The sequence below is a fragment of the Staurois parvus genome, unplaced genomic scaffold, assembly GCF_062004578.1.
Source record: "Staurois parvus isolate SC_StPar_1 unplaced genomic scaffold, SC_StPar_1.0 ptg000019l, whole genome shotgun sequence".
Lineage (NCBI taxonomy): Eukaryota > Metazoa > Chordata > Amphibia > Anura > Ranidae > Staurois > Staurois parvus.
In genome coordinates this window covers 13,627,355-13,641,854 of record NW_028317815.1, presented here as the reverse complement: position 1 = coordinate 13,641,854, position 14,500 = coordinate 13,627,355, and the positions used below count along the sequence as shown (strand labels likewise).

The following is a 14,500-nucleotide window of genomic DNA, read 5'->3' as shown; positions in this document are numbered from 1 at the left end:
TCTTAGTATTTTATCAGGCATGTTTATTGTCAGTTATGAAACATTGAACTGTCAGTTATTTTGAAAAAATAGATTCCACTTAACTAATATTCTTTAGTAGTAAAGATACAATACAACTACTCTTTAGGCTGTAGGCACACAAGCTTATTTTTAAGCTCCTAGCAGCTACTTGAGTGTTTGTTTTATTTTCTGCCCCTAGAAGCGAATATTGTTATCCTATGTGTCCATGCACACTGTTGTAGGCTAGAAGCATTTTTCAAGCCTCAGCTTCTAGGAGCAGAGGAAAAAAACCCACTTTTTTTGGAGTGGTTTTTCGGCAGGAAAAAAAAACACTGAATGCTCCTAACCGCTGGTTTCCAGCGAATAGCTGGTTGTCAAGGAGCGGGCCAGTAAGCCGGCCAACGGATGATTCGTCAGCTGTCAGTGGGGTTCCTTGCACTTGCATGTTCCATCTTTAAATGCTGCTGGCACCTGCTGTCTTAATGTGGCTTCCCTAATATTCTAGTCTTCACAGGAAAAACAGTGAACAGTGTGTTCTGGAGTCAGTTTTAGCTTGGAGGAGGAAAGAGGAGCAGGGGAGTGCTTTGCTGTCCCAGACTACGGTGCTGTGTGTTTCTACAGACGCCCACAGTGTAGGGAGACACAACACTAGTAATTGCATACAAGGGTGGCTCCATGGGATGCTGAGAGAAAGGAGCCACCCAGAGCACCGATCGTGGCATCAGCTTAAACTAGAATATAGGCAAGGATTAAAAGATAAAGAAGCTGCTTACTGCATGGTAAAACATGTTGTCTAGATACTTTATTTTATTTTTTTTTAATTTGTTCCTAAAAGAACATTTTCTGTTACACTTTTTTTTTTTTTACAACTCGTGTTAGTTTCAGAAGCAACTACTTGAATTTAATGGAGAATTAACCTTTCTAGGTTTGGAATCAAACTAACTTTGTAAAGCTCTACTCACATTGTTAACTCTATATAAATCTTGTATTATTTATAATAATAACTCATAACTAATGTAGATTTTTTTTTTTTCTATTTCATTTTCAGATGATGCAGTGCTTGAAATTGGGTGCCTTATCTAGAACTACTGCCAGCACACAAATGAATGTGCAAAGTTCACGCTCTCATGCCATATTCACAATCCACCTATGTCAAAGCCGTGTGTGTCCAAAATTTGACACCGTATGTTCATTATTACAATGTTTTTTTTGTTTTTTTTTTAGATTTTGTGTAGAAAATTTTTAGGGGTTTCTATATAGGGTCATCATACACATTTCAATCTGACTGCGATATATGTTAGATTTACTAAAACTATGTAATATGAGTACTTGCTGAATAGGCAGACATTTGCATGACTTCGTTTTTGGTAGATCTAAAGGAGATTGTGCAATCAGATTTTAATGTGTGTAATGAGTGTTATTCACTTAGGTTTAGAGATCTGGTACAACCAAAACTTTTATTTGGTTGGACACTAAAAAGTTCTGTGAAGTTTAAAGTGATTGTAAATCCTAACAATGAATTTCTTATTTGCTCCAGTTTTGATCCGATGATACTATTAAAAGTGTTTTGTTATATCTGTTTGATAAATGGAGAGGACACATCTGATAAGGTCAACAGGTTTTTCTTCTCCAGGTGACTAGTGTCCTTCCTGTGCTCTCTGCTCTGTCCATGTATAGGGTTGCATTGTTATCAGCTCTCTGTTGGCTACAGAACACCTCTTGCTATGCTCTGAAGAAAAGAGAAGGTGATTTTAGTCTTGTTGAAGGCTGAGAACACTGCTTCTACATACAGTAGATACAGTGTGGTGAGTGAGTGTTGTCACCCTTGGGTAGAATGTGTGTAACGTGGAGGATCAGGGTGATAAAAGGAACAAAGCCTGAAAACTAAAGCAGCTACCACATCTGAGTACTGGTAAGCTGCAATATATTGCATATTTAATCTTGGGTTACCCTTTAAATTAGAAGTGTGTAGGGAGATAGCTATTGTGGAGATGGGCGAGTTATGCTCACCTTCAGTTTTCATGATAGGTTTAGCATACGAAAGTATAGAGTATGTTGAAGGTAGACTCCTGATGTCCATCCAGAGCTGATGTGTTCTTGCAAGCCATATAGGTCAGGCACTGATATCAGACGAGAAGGCCTGGCTCGCAGTCTCAGCTGTAATTCAACTCATTCATCCATGTCTTTATGGACCTTGCTTTGTGCACTGCTGAGCAGTCATGTTGGAACAGGAAGGGGCCATCCACAAACTATTCGCGCAAATTGGGAACATGAAATGTCCAAAATGTCTTGGTATGCTGACGTCTTAAGAGTTCCTTTAACAAACGAAGGGGCCAAGCCCAACCCCTGAAAAACGACCCCGTACCATAATCTCCCCTCCACCAAACTACGCTTGGCGCAGTGTAGTCAGGCAAGTACCGTTCTCCTGGCCACCGCCAAACCCAGACATGTCCATCAGATTACCAGACAGAGAAGTGTGATTTATCACTCCAGAGAACACGTCTCTACTATTCTAGAGTCCAGTGGCGGTATGCTTCACACCACTGCATCCGACGCTTTGCATTACACTTGGTGATATAAGGCTTGGATGCAGCTGCTCGGCCATGGAAACCCATTCCATGAAGTTCTCTATGCACTGTTGTGTCGATCTGAAGGCCAAAAGAAGTTTGGGATTTTTAGCTATTGACTCTGCAGACAGTTGGCGACTTCTGCACACTATGCGCATCAGCATGCGATGACCCCGCTGTCATTTTATGTGGCCTATCACTTGTTGGCTGAGTTGCTGTTGTTCCCAGTTGCTTCCACAGTTGATCGTGGAATATTTAGTAACAAGGAAATTTCACAGGTGGACTTATTGCACAGATGGCAACCTATCACAGTACAACGCTTGAATTCACTGAGCTCCTGAGAGCAACCCATTCTTTCACAAATGTTTGTAGAAGCAGTCTGAATGCCTCAGTGCTTGATTTTATACACCTGTGGCCATGGAGGTGTTTGGAACACCTGAATTCAATGATTTGAAGGGGTGTCCCAATACTTTTGGCAATATAGTGTGTGTGTGTATATGTATGTAGTATATGTGTGTATATATGTATGTGTGTAGATATAGATAGAGAGAGAGATATATATATATATAATTTATTTTGCTGTTCTATACTTTGAACTTGTTCCCGCTGTACTTTTTAGGACAGTGACTTGGATAATAGGATAACATCTGAATCTACACAAATGAATGAGTTTGAAACCCTTACTGCCAAGTTCCATTTTGTCGACTTGGCTGGATCAGAGCGACTTAAACGCACAGGAGCTACAGGTGAACGAGCTAAAGAAGGAATTTCCATCAACTGTGGGCTGGTAAGATTATGTGCTTATTTCACAATGAGCTACTTCTAGTTTTGTGAAAATAGTGAACACTTAGAGTGATGTTGGAAAGTAAGACAAGGATTGTGTTTCGAAGGATATAACCTGAAAATGTATTTTAATTCTGCATTTTATCTAAGCCTAATGGAACTCCACAGGCTACAGGGCCTAAACATTTGTTTAAATGGCCAATACAGCATTGGGTGAGGGCTTTAATCTGCACATATCTATGCTATAAATATGCTGTGCAAATGTCTCAAGCATTGGCATAGCCTTCAGGAATATACAGGCAAATAATGGAGATTTTTCATGAAGCACCTCAATCAGGGCAATACTGCATTATGGCCATTAGATAGACCTGACTATTATAAGAAACAAAGTATTGGGCAAGTTATGGGAATTCAGGACATCCAGGATACTAAAAATGTCATCTAAAGGTATATGCTTGGTTTCCAGTGCCAAAGTCTGTTCATTAGGGTACCTAAGACTTTATGGCTGCATTCACACTTAAATGTGCAACAAAACACACATAAATGTACATTTTGCCATGCATTTCGGAAAGGTGCTGCACATGTGCATCGTGTGTGCAGTCCCCTTAATTGTTAATGACACCCCAAGCATGGTTAGCAGACACTTGACACTCCACTACTGAAAAGGTTCTGGCACTACTTTGGTGCATTTGTCATGCATAGGGGAGCCCGTTAAAGTGAATTGGCTGCCCTTTGTGCGATGTGTGAAACATGCACTACAAAAGTGAGGGAACACACGTGTTCCTGCAATGCTAAGGGGTGAATGGGACCTAAAACTGAAATTTAGCTTAGAAAAATAGTTCCCTACCGTTTCAATCACATCACTTACCTGTAATGAAGTATGTCCCACTTTTTTCAAGCAACTGGATCCATGAGAAATCTTCACTGCAGGGATGTCTGTCCTCTTCCTGTCTCTGAACTTCCAGTACTACAGTGGTTAACAGCTTCAGGTCTTCAGGCAGAACATCAGTACAGATGGTCCAACAGGGACACACCTCTTTCTTCATCCTCATCCACTGGTAAAAGTTCTGTCATTGATCACACTGCTTGTAACACTGTCTATGAATAAAGGAGAAAATCCTGTGACTGACCAGATTCTCCACCATTCACAGATTGTTACAAGCAAGCAGTATAATCAATGAAAATTAGTTTTTTCTTTCAATGAAGAAGGAGAAATTAAGAGGGTGTGTCCCCTTCGGACCATGTATATTACTCTTTTACCTGAAGACCCGATCATTGCAGCACCAGAAGTTCAGAGGAAGAGGATAGGTATTTCTGCAGTGAAAATTTCTCCTGGATCCAGCTGCCGCTAAAACGTGGTACATACTTCATTACAGGTACGGTAAGTTATGTGACAACAGCTGTATGGATTTTTTTTTTTTTTTTTGAATAAACTTCAGCTTTAAAGACAGTTCTGGTTTGGCTAAAAGCTGAAGATCCGTAGAACTTAACCATTAGATCAGTGGATTTCTTTCTGAGGACTAGGAGATACTACTGCTGCAATATGATTTTGATCAGACTTGCAGTGTGACTAAGTGATACAACTTTTGATAAGGTTTTTACAATCTGTGCGGCCAAAACTACACTGAAATCTCACCATAGTAGTACCAGGGCCAGATCTAGCTGGTCTTGTATGGGGGTGCAGTAAAAAATGTCAGGGGGCAGAGGATAGGAGGTCAGCAGGAAGTATCAGAAAAAAGGGCAGAGATCAGTAGTTGTAGGGCAGTGTACAGGGAGTCGGCAGGGCAAAGGATGGTCAGTCAGCAAAGTGGAGGACAAGGGTCAGTATGGTAGTGTATTGCAGGAGTTAGCAGTTTGTAGACCAGTGTACAGGAGTCAGCAGGGCAGAGAACGGGCAGTCAGCACAACAGAGGACAGGTGTCAGTATGGTAATGTATTGCAGGAGTCAGCAGTTTGTAGGCCATTGTACATGGAGTCAGCAGGGAGGAGGACAGGGGTCAGTATGGTAGTGCCTTGCAGGGTTCAGCAGTTTGTAGGCCAGTGTACAGGGGGTCAGTAGGGCGGAGGACGGGCGGTCAGTAGGGCGGAGGACGGGCGGTCAGTAGGGCGGAGGACGGGCGGTCAGTAGGGCGGAGGACGGGCGGTCAGTAGGGCGGAGGACGGGCGGTCAGTAGGGCGGAGGACGGGCGGTCAGTAGGGCGGAGGACGGGCGGTCAGTAGGGCGGAGGACGGGCGGTCAGTAGAGAGGAGGACGGGCGGTCAGTAGAGAGGAGGACGGGCGGTCAGTAGAGAGGAGGACGGGCGGTCAGTAGAGAGGAGGACGGGCGGTCAGTAGAGAGGAGGACGGGCGGTCAGTAGAGAGGAGGACAGGGGGTCAGTATGGTAGTGTATTGCAGGGTTCAGCGGGTTTCCCTGCTGACCCCCTGTACACTGGCCTACAGAGGATAGGCGGTCAGCAGAGTGGGGGACAGGGGTCAGTATGGTAGTGTATTGCAGGGTTGAGCAGTTTGTAGGCCAGTGTACAGGGGGTCAGCAGGGCAGGGGACAGTTCGAAAGGGAGTGGACAGGTGTCAGCAGTGCGCAGGATATATGTTTTTAAAGGCAAACTTGGCCTCTAAACAGTATAAACAATATGTAAATGTTGACAATATTAACAATACTCGTAACAAGTAATGACAAAATGTGAGGAAGACTGGGAATATGAAAGATGTGGGGCACCCTGGGAAAGAACAGAGAAATAAGTTCTGTGGCTGGCCAGTGGGAGGGTCTTAAGGCGGGATTGAACAGAATCTGTGTCTGCTGTATATAATGCACACCTATACAACTGTACTCTTACCCACAAAATACTAAATACTGTGCCAGAACTGACAGTCTCAAAGACACAAACCTCAGAACAAAGGAACATTTTTTTTTAATTAAATGTTTTTCCATTTCATATGTTTTTATGCACACAAAAAGGATATTTTTTTTTTTTTTTTGGCCGTACATGGATCAAAGTTCCTTTGCTTCAGTGAGGAGTCACTGAGGACCGGTTGAATTCTGATCCATGTATGGGCAGGCTGGTTGTACAGAAGTCGATGTACCGATTTGACTTCTGTACAATCAGCCTCTAGGAACATTTCTGCACGATCAGCACCACCGACTATAGCTGGCAGCACTGATCAGTGTTTTCTGGTGGCATTGAAGTCTCTTCACGTTTAGAACACATTACCTCAGTGGGAGTGATTCCCCATCCACGTCGAATTTGTGAATAAGAGAGTAAAGTAATTTTTTTTTTTTTTTTTTTTTTCAACCCACTGTTGAACAAAAAAAAAAAAAAATTAATGTATAGGCTGCTTTACTGAGCCTTTCCTTAAAGAAGAACTTCATTTAAAGCAGCACAGAGTACAGTGGTCAGGAGTAAGTAAAAAAACAAAACATGGAGTGTAGCAGTCAGGATGAGCATCACGTTGGGGTGTACACATACTGCCACTGTGAGGTTTTGTGGCCATAGCAGAAATTATATCCTCTGTTGCATTTTGTGGGCACAGTGCCTGCTGAATGTGACCCATTCAAGTGAATGAGGCTGCTATGCACCCCACAACTGCGTGCAATAAACATGGTGTGGGGTTCTAGGGGTTAAAGCAGGTGGTGAGGAGGTGATACAGCATCTCCTCCCTGCCAGCTAACTGCTCTCTGAAGAGTGATCTGAATTTGAAATTTCCCGACCACACATCTTCTCAGGCTCAGCACTGGTTAGGAGGTGGAGTGTGGGTGGGGTAGACAGGAGGAGAGGGGCGGGAGGAGGCAGTGCACATCCATCCCTCTCTCCTCTCCTGTCCATGCAGGGAAGGGGGAAGTGTGCTGTCCGGGCTATGTGAGCTGCTGGATAAAGTGGGGGGGGGGGGGGGTGCAGCTGAAATTTGGAGGGGGATAGCCCACTCCAGCACCCCCTAGATCCGGCCATGAGTAGTACAGGAACCTTTTCCAAAATTGCTTCATGCCGAGTCGCATCGCTGTGAACAGATACAATTGAAAACAACCTGATTTTCCTTATGCAATTCTGTGCAACTAAATTCGCACTTTTGTAAACCAGGCCTCATTATGTATTCTTGTTAACCTGAAAATCTGTATTGAGATCTGTTGCTTGGTATACACAAATGATTGCTTTGTAACCTCCCTCTCCTGCAACTTCTGCTGGCACTGCTTGGGGAAATGCTGAAGAGAGAGCCAAAACAAGAAATGAAAAAAGTGTATATTCTGCAGGTCATAAAGATACAGCTGGATCTGATTTATAGAGTTAAGCATACTTATCAGATCAAGAAACTTGAGTGTGCTTCTGTCAAGTAAAACCTGAAATACTTTGTAACTATTCCTACATGGGAAAAGGCATGTTGTTCTACCTGGCCGGGTATGCTGCTGCTTTGGTGCATGTCCAGAGGCTACCTAGCTAAGGCAGGCAGTTTTCCCCCTGGAGCAACAGGTTATTGTATAGAAATTATTTGGTGAGTATATTAAAAGTGACATTTACAAAGCAAAGATGTAAAGATTTGTGGATTATACAGTACTTATCACATGTTCAGTTTATACTTGCTTGACATAAAATCTATGTTGATTTCTTGGTTTCTTTTGCTCGTTTTGTGACATTCTCTCATTTCTGATTTTCATAGCTGGCTCTTGGAAATGTGATTAGTGCTCTAGGAGATAAAAGTAAAAAAGTCACCCATGTACCTTACAGGGATTCCAAGTTAACCCGGCTTCTTCAGGACTCACTAGGGGGTAATAGGTATGTGGGTTTTTTTTTTTTTTGTTTGGCTTCTTTAGGACTCACTAGGGGGTAATAGGTATGTATTTGTTTGTTTTTTTTGTTTGTTTTGTTTTGTGTGGTTCTTTTTTTTTTTTTAAAGATTGGATCAGTCTTCTGCACATAGTTCACATGAAACAGATTTTATTCTGAATTCTGTCTTTGCTAAAGTTTTTTTATTTTCAAACTAGCTTACACATCACTGTAGTGCTGCATATATACCTTTTGTGCATTATGCAAAATGGACATGTTATGTGCGTATCTTGAAATGCCTGCAGAGGAACATAAGCCCTGCTTTATTTGAAACTAATCTAATGCACAAAGTAACTCATGTGAAAGCGCAGTGTTGTATAGCTATACATAATCTCTGTGCTTTAATACAGTTGCAGTTGTTTTCTCAAAATGTAGGGATACAGGGTTGGGCTTGAGAAAGTTCCCACTAAGGTTTCTTTATTGGCTTGTAGATCTTGGTACTCCGCACCTACAATAAGTGCAGGGAGTTATTCTGCCTTATTATAATAAATTATCTACTGGTAAGAATGTCTGTCCCTTCTAGTTATGACGATTGTTACTGTCTGCATAAAACGTTTGTAGGAATATCAGAAGAAAACAAGACAAGCTTTCCATAAGATAATCAGATATACCTGGATTCCAGAGACAGTCCCTGGTTTGATATCTCTTAAACCCATGCTAGGAAATTGGCAGACACTCATATTAGACGTAAATGCTGTGTTATTGTTGACCATGCAGGTGACAGTGGATTCAGATACCTGAAACTGACTATATAGGTAAAAGTTCCTTACACAGAGTTACTGGCAATTGTATGTCAAAGGTATTAGTAAATCCAAATGTATAAACAGCTGAAGTAGTATTCAAATCTTTAATTTTGTAAGCTCTAACGAGCAGGGCCCTCTGTTTCTTCTTGTAAAAAATTGTATTGTAACTGTAATGTCTACCTTCATTTTGTAAAGTGCTGCGTAAACTGTTGGCGCTATATAAATCCTGTATTATAATAATAATAATAATAATTTTGCTGTAAATGTGTTTGGCAGGCCCAGTGAATAGGGGAGCTGAATAGTTGCTAAAGTCTATATATTAAAACCTAAAACCAGTGAACTAGAAATGTTGCTACATCCTGAAATATAAAATCTTGAAATCAGTATTCCTTAAAAGAGATGTCCGGCTTTCCGATCATGTCTCATATTACACCCAGATTTAGGGTGTAAAATAAAACCCGGTCAGTCTGCAGCTACTTGCCCCCAAACCACCATCATTTTCTGATTTTGGCACAGCTGTATGTGGCTCTGCCTGTACAATCACTTCATTCATTCATAGACATCTTTCAATGAAAAGAGCTACAAGTCCCATTTGCAACTGCAGCAGAGGGTCTCCGTTCTCCATATTAAGGTCACTTGTGGCGTGACCTTTACTGCTCTTGTAGTCCATTGATGTGATGCTTCCTCTAGCCCTGTAGCTGTAGGTCTGTGCCTTGGTACAGAAATCAGCTGGATGAGTAGTCAATCCACTGATCACAGTTGCAATGCTTCAATGCAAAAAAAATTAAACAAAATGGATTTATTATGCAACACATGCTTTTATTTAATTACTTTTTGCAAATGTTGGAAGTTGCCTTTACGTACACCTTTTTTCCAAAGTAATGATGCTGATGCTCAGGTATGTGCAGGTGCCCAGAAGTACCTCTGTTAGCCTTCAAACTGATACCTGTGGAGTGTACCTGGTTCCTGGGCTTGGAACTCCAGTGGGTAGAAGAGGCTGTAGCAGTTGGGGGTGGCTCTTAACATCAGGAGGGATAGGGCTTGATCTAAACTTGGTTAGAAGACAAGACCACATGCACGTCTTGGGCAAGGGACCTCTGCACAGATTCAAATCAAGCGTTGATACACAAGTACTTGCAGACACCCCCCCCCCCCCCCACACATTTTAACACAGCTGTTGCATCTGAAACTATTTTAGGCTAGGTTAGGAAAACTTTTAAAATGCATTAGTTTTTTTTAATTGTTATTGTAATTCTGTATGACATCACTAACATTTTAATTTTTTTTTATTTGCTAGTCAAACGGTCATGATCGCTTGTGTCAGTCCCTCAGACAGGGATTTCATGGAAACTCTGAATACACTTAAGTATGCTAATCGCGCTCGTAATATCAAGAACAAAGTTATGGTGAACCAGGACCGAACCAGTCAACAGATCAATGCCCTGAGAAATGAAATAACGAGACTCCAGATGGAATTAATGGAATACAAAACGGTATGACAGGAAATTGTTATATTTTGCAATTATTGGTATAAAGAGACAGGGAATGCTGATGCATGTACAACACACATAAAATGTCATTGTTAAGATTAACTGTTTTGCACTAGAAATATGCAACACTATTGTTTTTTTTTTTTCTTCCCTTCCTGGAAATTCTAGGGTAAAAGAATTATTGACGAAGATGGTGTTGAAAGTATTAATGACATGTTCCATGAGAATGCAATGTTGCAAACGGAAAACAACAATCTACGCATGAGAATCAAGGCCATGCAAGAAACTGTTGATGCTTTGAGAACAAGGATCACCCAACTAATGAGTGATCAGGCCAACCAAGTGCTAGCAAGAGCAGGTACAGCTTTGTTGTTATTTTTTTGGTCCTTTCAGTTTTGATCATGTGCACTGATTTATGAAACGTAATAAGGAACAAGGAAACCTCATACTAGAAACTTGTAGAACTTTTATTCTAAAAATGCTTGTACCTGGCTGTTATGCTGAGCCTTTTGGCCCCAATATTTTGAATCCTTGGTCTGCAGTAGAAATGCAGGTATGGTTTTCTGACCTAACTTTCATGGTCTCACTACTTGTGGGTTATGTACTAAAAGAAAAAAAATGTAATCGAGCAGCAAACATTTTTGGAGGAGGTTAGCAATGGCACCTTCTTATTTTTCTTGTAAGTAATCTTAAAGCAATTTGAGACTAAAAGAAAAGCTCCATAATATTGACACCAAGGGGAAAAGCAAAAAAAAAAATATATTTTTAAACTCCTAGCTGCACTTTAACCTTTCATTTGTTAGTGTTTTATGTCGCAAATGCAATTAGATACACACCTATATTAGTCTACTCTATGTCCCTCATATTGGTGTGCAGTTCAGGAGACCATAACTTGAGACCATAAGAATGACATACAGTCTACAGAAGTTAAATACTGCAAAAACGCAGGCCATGCACATAGTCTATCCCCCCCGCCCCCATTTTATTTTTCTCTTTAGTTTCTCCACATCCTCTCTTCCTTTCCCTTCCTTTTTCTCTCTTATAGAGAGGTCACTGGGTGAAGGGAGTTGTACTGCGTGTACTGAGATGTTTGTATACAAGCATTTTATGCATATTGTAACTATCCGCTATGTTGTTTTTTCTGAGGTGGTTTTCTGAGGTGGTACTACTGATGACTTAATTTCTGTATGTATGTAAAATGCTCATTGCCCATATCGCTTGTTTTGAAGCCTGAAGATTCTGATTATTTCTGTATGACTTGAAAAATTGTTTATAAATGATTAAAAAAATACTGCCAGCACGTTCCATAAAGATAAACTTAACAATATGCATGGATTGTAGATGATAAAATTATACAATTTTGCTATTTGAGTGTTCTGCCTAGTTGATTTGGAATATATTGTTACTCTGAAAATATTGTCAGAAATAATTTTTACCTGTAAAATATATTGAATTCAAAAAAATTGTTTTACGTGGGATGTGTGGCTATTTTATTCATGACTAAATATATATCTGGCTAAACCATGGGACTTTTGATTATATCACACATCATAGAACAAATGAAATACATAATCCAGCCAGAAATGGGATTTTTGGGTACTTCATTCTTCAGAGCTGGCTAAACCATGGGTGGGATGTTTGGGTCTTTTAATTATTCACAGATAAATGTTATGTTTTTTCTGTATCCATGTTCTTACAATTTTATTTTTTTATTATATATTATAATTTTACAGTGTATAAGCCTCTATTTATTTTTACAGGTGATGGAAATGAAGAAATAAGCAATATGATTCACAATTATATAAAAGAAATTGAAGATCTCCGGTAACATTTTTTTAAAAGATGTAAACTACTTCAATAGAATATGATTACTGTTTCAGCTGAATTATGGTGTGACATTTCAAATTTAAAGGACAACTACAAATTAGATTTTTTTTATATGTTCATTGAGTTGTGAAGGAATGGGGGAGGGGGTGCTTATAACAGAAACCAACAAGAGTATAACAGATTTATGAAATTAAAGTGGAACTAAAGTTCTGCTATAAGAAACAGTTAGCTGGCTTTTATTGCAGAAGAGACCTGCAATGTCTCTTCTGTATTAAAATGCCTCTACCTTCCAGCTTGCTGTCTTCTCAGGCACTGTAAACGGAGCAGCACACATGCAGCTTCGTTTGCAGCACCATGTCAGGATGACTGGCTCTTGCGCAGAAGTGGCGTCATCCCATGCCAACCAATGAAAAGGTACAAAGACTGGCACTTAGAAGATGTCATCGAGGGACTGGTGGATAGGTGAGTATTCACCCATTAGGTACAATCTTATATGACAATTTCCACCCCTCTATCCCACCACTTTTTTAATAGTCTGCTATTTACTATCTGAAGAATTTTTTTATTACTGTGCTTTTTTTCCCTTCTGTTATATCAGTTATACTTTTTTTTTTTTTTAATTTTTGTTAGCTTTGCGCTTCCGTACTGAACTTTACCACATGAAGAGAATGTGCCTTAAATGCTTGTCCTAAACTATTAGACCCGGTCACATCGGGTGTGATTTGGTATGCGATTTGCATAGCATGCGACTTGCAAATGTCACACCCTGTTGTCCGCTATTAGAGCGGTCATATCGGTGTAGTTCTGATTTTGGTTGAAGCCGCACCGATTTCTAAGGTAGTGCATGCACTACTTTTTGTTGCGATTTGCATAGACATCTGTGTCAGATGTCTTGCAAATTGCAACTGAAATCAGCAGGTCACCTGATTTTGAAATCATGCGACTTCACTGTAAGTTGCACAATTTCAATATCTGCTTTTATGTGACCGGGGGTTAAATGTTGGCTAATAAAGTATCCTGCAGTATGGAGGTTGGCATTACATAAATAAGCAAAACTTGAGTAACGGTTCCACCTTCTGGTCATACAGAGGTACTACATACATATGTTTTTCACTTGGCTGAAATGGCACATCTGCTCAACACAGCAATGGATGAAAACCATGTACATAAAATTTTAATTTTTTATAGATCGTAAATGCTCTTGTTCCACTTATAGAAGTCTTCAAAGCTAAGCACTTAAATTTAGTTTTGTAATTATGAATAAGTTTTCGTATTTTTTTTTTTTTTTTACAGTGCTCAAAAGGCCCCCCCCCCCCCCCCTCAACCTCTTTCATCATGAAACCATAAAGAGTACCTGTTATAGCCCAAAACTATCACAAGTGGGCTTTTTAACAAAAGTGGGTCACAAAAATGCACTTAGCTTTATCACTCCTGTGTTCAACTGACAGCGGGCCGAAGTCTGCTCTCAGCTGATGTCACTTAGCCGATCCAGGCTCTGCAGGGAATCCCAACTTTAATGTTGGGATCCACCCAGATGCCAGGTTGGCAGCTGGCTCAGCCTCTTGACACACTGCGGAGAGCCTGAGCCACCTGATCCAGTGAGCACTGGAGGGGCAGAGCAGAGGGCCGGTGGTTGAAAGTCGCTGGCTCTCCGCTCACTTAGGATTGATAAATGAGTGATTAGTAGTCTTTGATTGCTCGGTTCTCAGTGTGGAGCCAACGGGGAACAGCTGCAGCCATCTAGGTGAGTATGATTGTTTAATTTATAAATCCCTACTTCTCTTTTAAAGAACCACCTAATAGACTGCTTTCTGCCTGACCACTAAACCTTGTATCTCATCTGAAATTTCTGGAAATGCCTGAGGAAGGAGTACTCTGGTGGTCCTCAAGCTTTGCATTACATCGAACGTGTATAAAATCAGAATTAATAGGAATCCCCTAATGGATTAATGCTCAGTTCTCCAGCATTGAATTGCCCACAGTAATAAGTGACACTTGCTTTAAAGCTGAAGTTTAATTACATATTCTTTGTGCTATAAAGCACCAGGGACGTAAGTTACCTGTAACAAAACGTGTTCCTTTTCTAGCTGTAGAAATCTCCCCACTGGCAGAGTCCTTACAGCACTGATACTTCCAGTGCTGTGGGTGTTAACATCAACCTCTGAGTGTGAAAGAATTGCGCCACTTGCTCACCCATTCTATTAGCCATCTCCAATCTGAATGGAGGGTGGGCAGATGAATGACAGGATCTGCCTTTTCCAATTACAAAATACT

At 40.7% G+C, this 14,500-nt stretch overlaps 1 protein-coding gene across 8 annotated transcripts in view; it reads left to right on the top strand.

Annotated features, from left to right (window-relative positions):
- KIF21A (kinesin family member 21A) overlaps positions 1-14,500 on the top strand; it is a 208,859-nt gene that overhangs the window by 89,718 nt on the left and 104,641 nt on the right. For all 8 annotated transcript variants that reach the window (XM_089684956.1, XM_089684992.1, XM_089684972.1 and 5 more), the window contains exons 5-10: positions 1,049-1,183; positions 3,187-3,354; positions 8,000-8,115; positions 10,207-10,402; positions 10,568-10,757; positions 12,160-12,223. In XM_089684956.1, coding sequence (XP_089541082.1) covers positions 1,049-1,183; positions 3,187-3,354; positions 8,000-8,115; positions 10,207-10,402; positions 10,568-10,757; positions 12,160-12,223 — 869 coding nt within the window. The remainder of the gene's footprint in view (positions 1-1,048; positions 1,184-3,186; positions 3,355-7,999; positions 8,116-10,206; positions 10,403-10,567; positions 10,758-12,159; positions 12,224-14,500) is intronic.